This window comes from Pagrus major, chromosome 10 (assembly GCF_040436345.1).
Source record: "Pagrus major chromosome 10, Pma_NU_1.0".
Classification (NCBI taxonomy): domain Eukaryota; kingdom Metazoa; phylum Chordata; class Actinopteri; order Spariformes; family Sparidae; genus Pagrus; species Pagrus major.
The window spans coordinates 3,582,737-3,594,845 of NC_133224.1; the positions used below are offsets into that span (position 1 = coordinate 3,582,737).

General features: G+C 41.4%; 1 protein-coding gene across 1 annotated transcript; it reads left to right on the forward strand.

Annotated features, from left to right (window-relative positions):
• The first annotated feature begins 458 nt into the window (after positions 1 to 458).
• LOC141003922 (palmitoyltransferase ZDHHC3) lies at positions 459 to 5,631 on the forward strand. The gene is made up of 9 exons (XM_073475402.1): positions 459 to 583; positions 1,850 to 1,938; positions 2,040 to 2,113; positions 3,205 to 3,317; positions 4,194 to 4,255; positions 4,426 to 4,546; positions 4,640 to 4,712; positions 5,195 to 5,381; positions 5,484 to 5,631. The coding sequence occupies exons 1-9, from the start codon at positions 459 to 461 to the stop codon at positions 5,573 to 5,575; spliced, it is 936 nt and encodes a 311-aa protein (XP_073331503.1). The 3' UTR covers positions 5,576 to 5,631.
• The last annotated feature ends 6,478 nt before the right edge of the window (positions 5,632 to 12,109 follow it).

The following is a 12,109-nucleotide window of genomic DNA, read 5'->3' on the forward strand; positions in this document are numbered from 1 at the left end:
GTTAATCAATCAATTACTTTTTACTTTCCATTATTTGATATTTCATGGACAATAATGCAGTTATATTTAAGAAAACACTATAATATTCAGCTACCATCTTACTAAAATTGAGACTGAACTCGTTGAACGGGTTAAAATACATTTTATTCTGACGGAGATGGAAGATTTTTTTCATCCAGATGATTTTTTATTTTTTTATTTTGGGAATGCACAGAGATATTAAGTGTCGTAAAACAACTGTCTTGGCTATAGATACAAATTAACAATATATTATTCTAGCAATTGCTCATCGTGTTGAATTTTTCAAATACAATTTTAAAAAAAATGTCTCTTTTTTTATTCGTGTGAGCTGGCCCTTTAAATCCATCATTATTTCCTACGCCCCTCGAAGGCAGCGTCGGGTTTCGGTGTGACGTCACCCGGAAGCGGGGGACGCGGGGGGCGGAGCCCGGCAGAAGATGGCGTCTCTGCGCTGTAGGCGAGACCCCTGCGGCGTTATCTGTCTGATTTTAACTTATTTCAGCGTGTTTTACGCGGACTACGTGGTCATACAGTATGTGCTCATCCCCGCCTACTCGGACAGGTCGGTACCGTGTCTTCTTTGTGTCGTTTGGACCGATAAAACACGAACATGGCGCCTGTTTCTGTGCGCGGTCTCCATTCATTTGACAGGTCTGACGGGCTGTTCTCCTCCCGGCCGACACCAAACTTGTTTTTCTGACACCGACACACACTTAGATGTGTTTGTGTTTGTTTGTTTGTGTGTTTGTGTGTTTGTGTGTGTGTGTGGCGGCTTTGTGTTGAGGTGGCACCACAGGACAGGACGGGTTTCTGTCTGTTTACCAGCTGATCAGCTGTTTGTTGTTGTAACGTTACTGCAGCTTTGTTTGTTTGTTTGTGTGTTTGTTTACTGTTTACACCACGGACACAGCTGTGATTTACTCATTTATATTCCATTTTTATTATACTGCTTTTGTTTCTGTTAATTATTTATACTTTTATATATCAGACTGTTTGTTTTGCCAGTGGTGCAAAGTAACTAAGTACATTTACTTGAGTACTTGAGTACATTTTGAGTAGTATACCCACTTTATTCTGACTTATACTTATTTTTAACTGCATTTCAAAGGGAATTATTGTACTTTATAGTCCCCTACACTTATTAAACCCGCTGTTAGTTTTATTTTACGTACTAAACGTGTGATCTACGTATTAAATATGACGCAGAGTTGTAGGTTAAAGGTCCCACAGGTGACCGACTGACTCAGGTAGGAGCAGCTGGGGTTCACATGAGGTCATCATGCACTCATAAAAGCGATTAGGTTGTAAATTTCCTCTCAATAAGAGAGTAACTAAAGGTGGGAGGAAGTTGTTCGGTCTATAAAATGTCAGAAAATGTCGAGATGACGTCCTCAGATCGTTTCTGTTTTGTCCGCGACCACAGAAGAGGAACGAAACCAGAAGATATTCACATTTAGGAAGCTGGAAACAGAGAATTATGTTTTTTTCCCCTTGAATAATGACTCAAAAAATGTAATCGATTATCAAAATAGTTGGTGATTAATTTAAAAGTTGACAACGAATCGATTAATCGTCGTCATCCATCCATATCGATCAATCTCCATGATTATCATAACCCGCTTTGGACAAAACAGCATACTTAAGGACGCGTTGAATCTCTGATGTTTCAATCGTCAAATGAGTCATAAAGAAGATAATCGGCAGGTTAATCGATTACGTGCAGCTCTGCCTATAACAGAAGAACAAATAAAGCAGCTGCGGAGGATCACATGATGTTTCTCCTGGTGTTAAAGACGCTGCTCTGTCTTCTCCTCTGCCTCTCTGACAGTGTGTGGTGCACTCTACACGGATCAGTGTTCAACCTGATCCTGCTGCTGCTGCTCGCCTGCCACTCCAAAGCCGTCTTCTCAGACCCTGGTCAGCAACTGCTCAACTCGATAAGTCAAGATGGAGATGGGATTTTAAAAACAGACGCCTGAATGAACTTGTTTAACGTGCGTTTGCGTGTTGTTTTGCAGGTATGGTGCCTCTTCCTGACACTGCCATCGACTTCTCAGACCTTCGCTCGCAGTCGTCTCGGATGAACGAGCGGGTGAGTCGCCTCTCAAACCTTTTTCTTACAAATAACACAACGTTTAGTCCAGAATTTCACTGCTGAGTCGAGCCTTAACTGTCCACGTCAAGGTTTACAAAACGATTGATACTTTTTCTCAAGTTTAAAACGATATCCGATCGTATCGAAAGTACCGAAGCTGAGATAAAAAACATAATGCGCTGGTTGTTTCTAACAACTCGTTAGGAAAAAATCTTTTTGCTGTGGAATCGAAAGAGGTGTTGAGTATCGTTTTTTAGTACTAGTGTTGTATTAAAGTTTAAAATTCTGGTGTTGTGACAACTTTAGTCGACTTTAGTTCAAAATATGTTCAGAAACGTTCAAAAAGTGTTCATAAAGTGTTGACTTGTAGCTGTTTGTGTTGTTTTTTTAAAGAATTTGTTTGTGGGTTTCCGTTAAGGTTTATTGTTGTTGTGTTGGTTGTTTTGTGGAGTGTACTACACAATTTTCTTTAGTTTTTTTGTGTAGTTGTTGTGTTGATTAGGAGTCCAGGAAAAGTAGCAAACACTGTGTGGGAGCTGGTGATCCAGTAGAGAATAAAGACTAACGGGAGCTACAGAAGTCTGATACTGTGGAGGGAGCATCAGGGAGATTGTGGCTTCCCTCTGATCACACCTGTTTCACTAACACCTGTATATTTATCTCACACTGACTGTGTGTTTACAGCCGAGCAGCTGTACTTATGTGTGCTGCTGGGCTTGTCATCGTGTACTTATGAGCTTAATGACAGACGTCTGTAAACTGCTGACCTGTGAGTCTGTGGCTCGACTACAAACGAAGCTTCGGTGATGTTTGACTTTGTTTAACCGCCGGCTTAGATCCCGACGCTGTTGTTCTTTCTCCCGTGGATTCAAACATGATCGGACATTTGTGTCTGGACGATGTAATAATGAGAAGCGTGCTGGAGTTTTCTGAGTGCACACACGGGACCAAATGTATTTCTGTTGTGGCTTGATGAAAGAATGAGTGGATCAACATTTCTAATGATTTCTCTACGGGGATCAATAAAAGAGTTGAGGTTTATGGTGGATTGTCAGAGGTTCATCTGCTTGTTGTCCTGATGGTTTCAGGGCTGTGAAGGCTGGACGGTGTGCAGCCGCTGTGAAACCTACAGACCTCCCAGAGCGCATCACTGCCGCGTCTGTCAGAGGTGTATCCGCCGCATGGACCATCACTGTCCATGGTGAGGGAGCTCCATCCATCATCCATCCATCCATCCATCCATCCATCCATCCATCCATCATCCATCCATCCATCCATCCACATATCCATCCATCCATCCATCCATCCACCCACCCACCCATCCATCATCCATCCATCCATCCATCCATCCATCCATCCATCCATCCATCCACATATCCATCCACCCATCCACCCATCCATCCATCCATCATCCATCCATCCATCCATCCATCCATCCATCCATCCATCCACATATCCATCCATCCATCCATCCATCCACCCACCCACCCATCCATCCATCCATCCATCCATCCATCCATCCACCCACCCATCCATCCATCCATCCATCCATCCATCCATCCACATATCCATCCATCCACATATCCATCCATCCACATATCCATCCATCCATCCATCCATCCATCCATCCATCCATCCACATATCCATCCATCCATCCACATATCCATCCATCCATCCATCCATCCATCCATCCATCCATCCACATATCCATCCATCCATCCATCCACATATCCATCCATTCATCCATCCATCCATCCATCCATCCATCCATCCATCCATCCATCCACATATCCATCCATCATCCATCCATCCATCCATCCATCCATCCACTTATTCATCCATCCATCCACATATTCATCCACTTATTCATCCATCCACTTATTCATCCATCCATCCATTCATCCATCTACTTGTTCATCCATCATCCATCCATCCATCCATTCATCCATCCACCCATCCATCCATAATCCTCTCCTCCTTTTGCTTTTATCTTTCCTTTTCTCTCTCCCCAGTTTTGTTTCTTCTTCAGTCACCTTCATCTTTTTCTCATCCAGTTCTGTGGTTTGTGTGTTTCAGGATCAACAACTGTGTCGGCGAGCTGAACCAGAAGTATTTCATCCAGTTTCTCTTCTACACCGGTGAGCACACACACAGCTACCACATCACTCTCACCTGTAGTTCTCACTGTTTGCCACTGAATCTTTCTCTTTATAACCACTGAAATTAAAGCTGTTGTTGTTCTGGCGATGTGTGTGTGTGTGTGTGTGTGTGTGTGTGTGTGTGTGTGTGTGTGTGTGTGTGTGTGCAGGTATGGCCAGTCTGTACTCCCTGGTGCTGGTGGTGTCGGCCTGGGTGTGGAGGATCAGGAGCGAGAGAGACGGCGAAACAGAGAAAGAAGGAGAGGAGTCGCCCAGCAAGCATCTGATCGTGTGAGTCCTGAGAAGAGTGAACACACGAGTGAGCTTCAGTGTTTCTCTGCAAAACTGCGTGTTGTTAAACTGTCAACTTGATCTTCCTCTCAGCGCTCACTACATCATCCTCCTGGTGGAGTCGGTGTTGTTCGGCGTGTTTGTCATGGTCATCTTCTACGATCAGGTACACACACACACACACACACACACACACACACACACACACACGTTGTAATGATTTATGTTGTGCTGACTTGCATTTCGTCCCCACAGTGTGGCTGTGTCAGCAGTTAATGTCGCCACATTGACTCTCTGCTCAGATATATAAACACTCACTGACCGCGGCACGGTTTGGACTGTAACTAAGTACATTTACTCAAGTACTCAAAGTGTTTAAGTCCATAAAACAAATCCTAAACAACCGAAGTAGCTGTGGACTTTAAAATATAAAAAAACAACTGGAAAAAAATGTCTCAGAACAGCTCATCCAAGATCCCAAACTGATTAGAAAAGATGTTCTTCAAACCTTTTTTAAAGCTGAAATCTGCACTGTAGCCGCTGAGCTAAAAGCGCTAAGTCCTCCAGATATCTGAAGCATCTTGTTTGACTTGATCGAAAAAGAAGTAGTCTAAGTTTCCCCTCTTCTCTCTCTGTTTCTCCCTCTAGTTGGTGTCCATAATCACAGACGAGACTCCCATCGAGCAGATGAGGAACAGGCTGATGATAAAGGACCGAGGCTCCTCGTCTTCATCCTCCTCCTCCTCCACCACCACCTCCTCCTCTCAGCTGCCTCATCACCCTCCACACACCCGCAAGCCGAAGCTCGCTCTGCTGCGGGAGGTTTTTGGAAGAGGTCGGCCTGTGTTCATCGTCTTTCACCAAATTATTGATCATGTCTTTGATTCATCATTTCAGGACTAAAATAGATGTTTTAATCTTTTGTTTTTCTCTCCAGGTTCGGTCTTTTGCTGGCTTCTTCCTCTCCACTCCAGCCCTCCGACGGTTGGCGGCATCACCTACTCTGCCCTGCCCGACTACGACGTCTGAGAGAGCGAGGACGGGATGGAGAGAAGGTTTTATGTATGTATGTGTTTGACTGTGAGAAAGCGCGATTCTCTGCCTAACTACGATGTCTTATCTTTGGACCTGAGAGGTGAAGAAGAAGGAGGATGAAGGCCGAGTGTGTGTGTGTTCGATGAATGAATGAGTGTGTGTGCCTCAGACTCCAGACTCATGAAATGATCCCGACTTGTAGTTTAACTACCAGCATTCTTTCATAATTTTGTTAAGTTGGCCCCTTGTGGACACTGAGGTTTGACTGATATGCTCATTTTCACACAGAAGCTGCTGATATCGGATGTTTGGACCTACTTGACCTACTTTTTCATGCACAGAAATTGCTCAGGGCCAGATTTAATGAGAAAATGGGGCAGCACAAATGCGCGCTGCAGGTGGGTTGAATTTTCAGAACCAATCTGCATTTATTTATCTCCTCATTTACTGAGGCAGCAGCTCATTATACAGTCTGCTTCTCCACTGACCTCCGGATGCATTTTGCAAGCGAAGGAAAGCTCAAAAAATGGGATTGTCTGAGATAAAACCAAGTCAAAAACAATAAGTTATAAAGTTGAGACGCCACAAAAAAATGTATCCACCATTTTACAGCCGCTTCTTTCATAATGTAAGCTCATGGGGAAAAGTATTTCTGGGCCACAGTGCATCACGTGACATTGCAGTTTGGCCACTACAAAAGTTGGCTTCAAAGCCTGGCGGTCTTCCTGTGGGCTTGATGGTAACTGTGAGTTTTCCACAACATGTTACCACAAATGTTTCATAAATGGAGGCTTTGTACCAAACTCTGACGAATCAGAAATAAAAACCTGCCTCTAATATAAGCCTCCTTTAAAGCAACATCATGTAGAAATTGCCAATTTTAATTTCAAATACAAATCCCAGACGTAATGTGGGTGCTAACTACAAACAAAACTCATTACGTCACAACAACGTTATGTGTTGAAAACTGTTGAAGTAAACATGTATGTAACGCTGTGATACTATTCACCATGTTACAAGACACTGTACCATCAACTTGATTTTGAAGCTGTTATTTTAAGGTAAAAAATGTGCATAATGTTGCTTTAAATCTCTGCAGTCAAGGTAAATAAAGGCCCGGGCCACTATTTGAGGAAATGCGACAGGGAGGCCATGCCCAACACATTTGTGCCTCAAAAAACTGTGCAAACGCCTCAGTAAATCTGGTCGTCTGTGTTTCCCTGAAAAAACACCAAAAACAGTCTAGTATCGACTCACATGTCAGTCAAACCCCGGTACAGTTTTGGCCAGTGTTTATGCTAACAGATGTTGTAACAAGCATCAGCAGCTACTATAAGCTACTAAAGGGAGGTGAGGGGTAAGTGTCTGGGGTCAACCACTTCTGTTTCATCAAAGTGTTTTTATACCTTCAACCCCCCCGAATGAAATCAGCTTTAATTTTTTAAAGAGAAGTCAGAATACTGTCAGAGTACGTTGATATGCACTACATGGCCAAAAGTGTGCGGACACTTGGACGTTAAGTGATGGATGGACATCTCTTTTAAAATGTTATCAATTCCAGTTTACCTTCTCAACTCCAATATGTTAAAAACAAAAATATCTCTATTCTTTTAAGTGTATTGTTTCATTAAAATAAGTCAGTTCTAAGTTAAGGATTAACACGTTTAGGAACCATAAGCAGAACCAAAATGAAATCTTTTTTATGGGTATCTAATTCTTTATAATTTGGGATTTGGTGTTGGATGGGGTTGAGGCCAGTAAAGTCCTGACTCACATGGTTTCCTGTGGCATTAAAACCACCACCATTTCAAAGAACAGCCCAGACAGACCAAACGTCCACATACTTTTGGCCAGATAGTGTATTAATGGGCTCTTTTTTTTGCTACTCAGTTAGGTTAAGGTCCAACACTTTAATACAAACACCAAAAGACTTTACTGTCGGTCAGTAAATCTTCTGTTATTTATTTATTTATTCTCAAACCAACTGCTCGAGCTCAAGATATGAATTATACAAAGACGGCGCTATTTAATATCCCAAAACGATATCGTGAAGTTACATTATCTGTGAAGAAAAAGCCAGCAACCTGTCCTCCTTCACATCCTGCGAACTACCACCAACAAACTGGTGTAATAATAGAGACGACAGGATGAATCGAGATGTGTGTGGGTTGTGATGTGATACCTCGAGGTTCCTCAGCAAACAGGAAACGGAGAATGTCTGCAAAGAGATTCAATTTTTGTGTTGTTTTTCCTCATTCTTGTGTTTTATCTTGAAGTACAAAGACGTTTGACGTGCTAACTAACTAAACTGTGTTACACTTACACACACGTACACTACGGCTACCACACACACACACACACACACACACACACACACACACATACACAAACAGGGTGTGATTCAAGATATAGTTTTTGTTTTTAATGTCACACTACCCTTTAATTCTATTTTTAACCTTGGAGATAAAAGTAGTATTTTGTGTCATTTGTTTCCCATTAATTCATCCTGAAACACACTTTCTCACACGCACACACACACACACACACACACTCAGAGTACACTTCTCAGTATTCTGCTAAATCTCAGTGAAGGGACGATTCTTAACTTATTTATTGTTTCTAACTATTCCGTGGAGTTAACTCTACCAACGACTGTGTATTTTCATGTGAGGGGTGAAGTTGCCTTTCCGGACTGAACTGGGTTAAATTTGCTGCCTTTTGAATGAAGTGTTGAAACAAAACTGCATGAAGGTGAGGTTAAATCTAAACCCACACTGTATATTACCTCACATTTCCAGTCAGATGCTGTTGTGGCCAACAGTGGAAGCTAGCTACAGTTTTTTAGGGCGGCCTCAAAGCCGGTCAAAGCTGCGTTTTGCACCTTTCCTGACAAAATATCTCTATTTTAAATGCTGGATGTGTGGCTACGCTAGTATGAATTGTCCTTGATCCCGGTAGCCATGTCTTTTAGGCCTCCTTCAAACAAATCAGGTGTCCTGAGCATGGGTGCAGACTCTGATTCCAGCTCGTCTGATATGAATATTTCCTGGTTTCTTTCTATGACAGTAGCAAGATATTTGAGGACATCATCTCGATCGCCATTTTTTTCACCATTTTCCGACATTTTATAGATCAAACAACTGATCGATTACTCAAGAATATAATCGACAGATTAATCGACAAATAATCGTTAGTTGCAGTCTTAATATAGACCAAAAAAAGACACATGAGCAAACATTCAGACGTCTGCAAAATTGCTCCGAGTTTCTATTGTGTAGCTCGGTTTCTCAGACAACAGACCAAACAATGATGCACCGACGCATCGCCTCGTTTGGTCTGAATGAAGCCTAGCTCACCTTCTTCTTCATGGAAGTGGTAAAGCCTGTATGGTGCGTTTTTATGTCCTGTTTGATCTTGCAACACCCTGAGGTGGTTTTTCAAAGTTGATGTCTGGCAGAGAAACCGCAGACGCAAAGGCAACCTCACCCCTCTGCTTGTTTTTATGTGTGTGTATATAGTTATTATTCTTCTAATTCTGTGTTTGACCTGAACTGAACATAAGTTTCCGACTTCACAAGGGGAACATTATGATTACAAGTGCTTCAGTGGATTTAATGAACTATCCATTTTATTCAATATCCTGTCAGAACTGCCGGTTGGGACATGATGCCACTTACTGAGTGATCTGCCTTTTTCTTATTATACCTTCACATGAAAAACAAGTTACTGATACTTACTGATAACGAGTCTTTATCAAACTCTAATTTAAAATTTAGTTTAACGGCAAAATCCAGTTTAAGTAACAAAATGAGTGAAAACTTGGAGAGATGTTAGCAGCGGTTATGAGAGGTACTGAGGTATGTCAGAGGGTTTATAAAGCTGCATTCACACTGTGAGCAACTTGGCGAATATTTGTCATATTGGAAAATATATATTTTTTCATAGTTATATACATAATATCCTTTTTTTCCTTTTTTTGCAGAGAGTCAAACCATTTTAACGACGCGTATATGTGGGCTTTTTAAATGCAGGTAAACCACTGCGATACTGAGCCGAAAATTACCAAATATATTTAAATAATAATAGTTTACAATCAGGGACAGCAGGAAGTACAGACACCATATTTTGGATTTTGTTAAGCTAAGGTTATAAGCGACATGGTCCAGTCTGTTCACTGGCCAGCCAATGGGATCTTGGTGATTTTGTTAAAAGTTTCTCTCACAGTGTGAACGCATGTTTTCCTCGACCGGGCTCAAAACCAGAGATGGTGATTAAGCAACCGTCCTCCGAGCTTAAAGAGGCCTTATTTCTGTTGGTTTTTGCAGAGTTTGAATTTGACTGCAGTAGAGGACGGAAAATGGCGTTAGCTTTTCCTGAATGTTTCTCGTAACCGTCGCTGACCGCTCTCCGAACACTTACTGAGATAAGATGTAGAGTACATCCTCGCCCAGGTGTGGTTTCCGGTAGCTGTACATATGAAGGTTCATATTTTATATCGATGATGTGCAATTCTCTTGAAGGGAAAGTTACTGAAACTCAGAGCATTTTTTTGTTGTTTTTGTTTTCTATGGCGATCTGGGTAAAACAAAACAAGGTTTGAAATGTTTTTGTTTTTGTGGTTATTTGCAAAAATCATGAGGCGCTTAAGATTTTGTCTTTTTAATTTGAATTAAACAAGTGATGGAGGGAACATTATGGTTCTCATGCCTTCTCTGAATAACTTAACAATCCCACATCACAGTGAATCTTACAATTTAAATGCATTTAAGTGCACCTCAAAACATTTCAAACTGTAAATGTTTTTGTCCGGGTGTGTGTTAACTATCAGGGTACTGGCTCGCTTGTTTGACTCTGTTGAAAAATGCAGTTGATCTGTTTTATCGTTTGTTTTCTTGTGTTAATGTCGATCAACAGGGTGCGCTTGTTTCGGTTCATCCACATTGGTGCCGTTGAAAATCCAACGCAAACAGAGTCTCGTCCACTGTCAGCTGAAACGAAACAAGCGCACCCCATTTGCTGTTTTACTTGACAGCGGGAAGGAATGTGTGTACAAACAAAGAGGGGCCTGAAATTAACACTTGACCACCAACCAAACACTTAACTAACATTTAACGTTTCTGTGCTAGGGGCATGTTTGGCAATTCAAAAGCCTGAAACTTTATTGACTTCCATGGTAAAACAAAAGGATCGATGTTCCAAAGACGTAATAAACCACTTTTTTAAATACCGTTTTAAATGTTAAACCAATTTAACTTCATTGCTCAAGTGTTTCCAGAGGCTGCTCACTTTTTATAGAGTGGATGTAACCATTGAGGTCAATAAAGGATCATTTAGACAGAAGTTCATATCCATGTTTTGCACACTTGGCGCACTTTGACTCCTGTATTTGCTGGCTGGTTGGACAAAAAAAAAAAAAAAGAGTTAGTTTCACGCCCTGCAAACAAAACCAACAAAGAGTTTAATATCATGTGGCTTCATGATGAACAAGTTTACAACCGACTGATGTTTTATTTATTGTTACTATCTTGAAACCGTGACCTGTGTATTATTCCTAATGACATGCTGCTCTGGCTCGTTCAACTGGAAGTAAAACAGATGTCTTTTAAACTTCACTGGCTCCTTTTGACTTTTTTCAAGGGTTTGTTTTTAAATTCACATGAAGGTTTAATTCTGAAGAGGAAACAGACAAACAACAATATGTAGAAGTCCACGACATATAATGTGTCGACAATGGCAGTAAAGACAGTTAAAAACAGGAACCTGTTTTCATTTCTACAGACTCAAGTCTTTCCACAGAGAAGTAATCCATTACAACTTAGGGGTCAGTGTCTAGGACCAGAATTGAACTGGCAGGAGACAATTATTTGCTTTAACTTAAAATTCTGAACTAAATATTGATCACACGGTTATAAAATAATGACACCATCACAGTCTAGATTGGTATAAACCTCACACTTACTCTTTCTATGCTACTTTCTGCCACCGGGCACGAAATCTACGGGGAAGATGAAGAATAACTGGTGATCCAGTATGGCAGCCTGGCACCATCAGTCAGGATGGCAGCCTGGCACCATTTCTATCTGCTTTCATGTCTCCATTATTAAAGTTGTAATCATCTGGGAAAATGAAGACTTATTGGTGATCCAGTATGGCAGCCTGGCACCATAAGTCAGGATGGCAGCCTGGCAACATTTCTATCTGCTTTCATGTCTCCATTATTAAAGTTGTAATCATCTGGGAAAATGAAGACTTGCTGGTGATCCAGTATGGCAGCCTGGCACCATTAGTCAGGATGGCAGCCTGGCACCATTTCTATCTGGTTTCATGTCTCCATTATTAAAGTTGACAACCCAACAAACAAACGCACAAAGGTGAAAACATAACCTCCTTGGCAGATGTGCTAATCCTTTCTGACGTATACTTAATTGAAAACAGTACAAAAACAATATATTTATCGACCTCATCGATTGTGGGAAATATATAATTATTCTGAATTTGACGCCAGCAACATGTTTTAAACAAGTTCTA

Coding starts and splice junctions, on each gene's coding strand:
- LOC141003922 (XM_073475402.1), top strand. CDS start 459: ATGGCGTCTCTGCGCTGTAGGCGAGACCCCTGCGGCGTTATCTGTCTG. Junction 1,939..2,039: donor AGCCGTCTTCTCAGACCCTG/GTCAGCAACTGC, acceptor GTTGTTTTGCAG/GTATGGTGCCTCTTCCTGAC. Junction 4,547..4,639: donor CCCAGCAAGCATCTGATCGT/GTGAGTCCTGAG, acceptor TCTTCCTCTCAG/CGCTCACTACATCATCCTCC.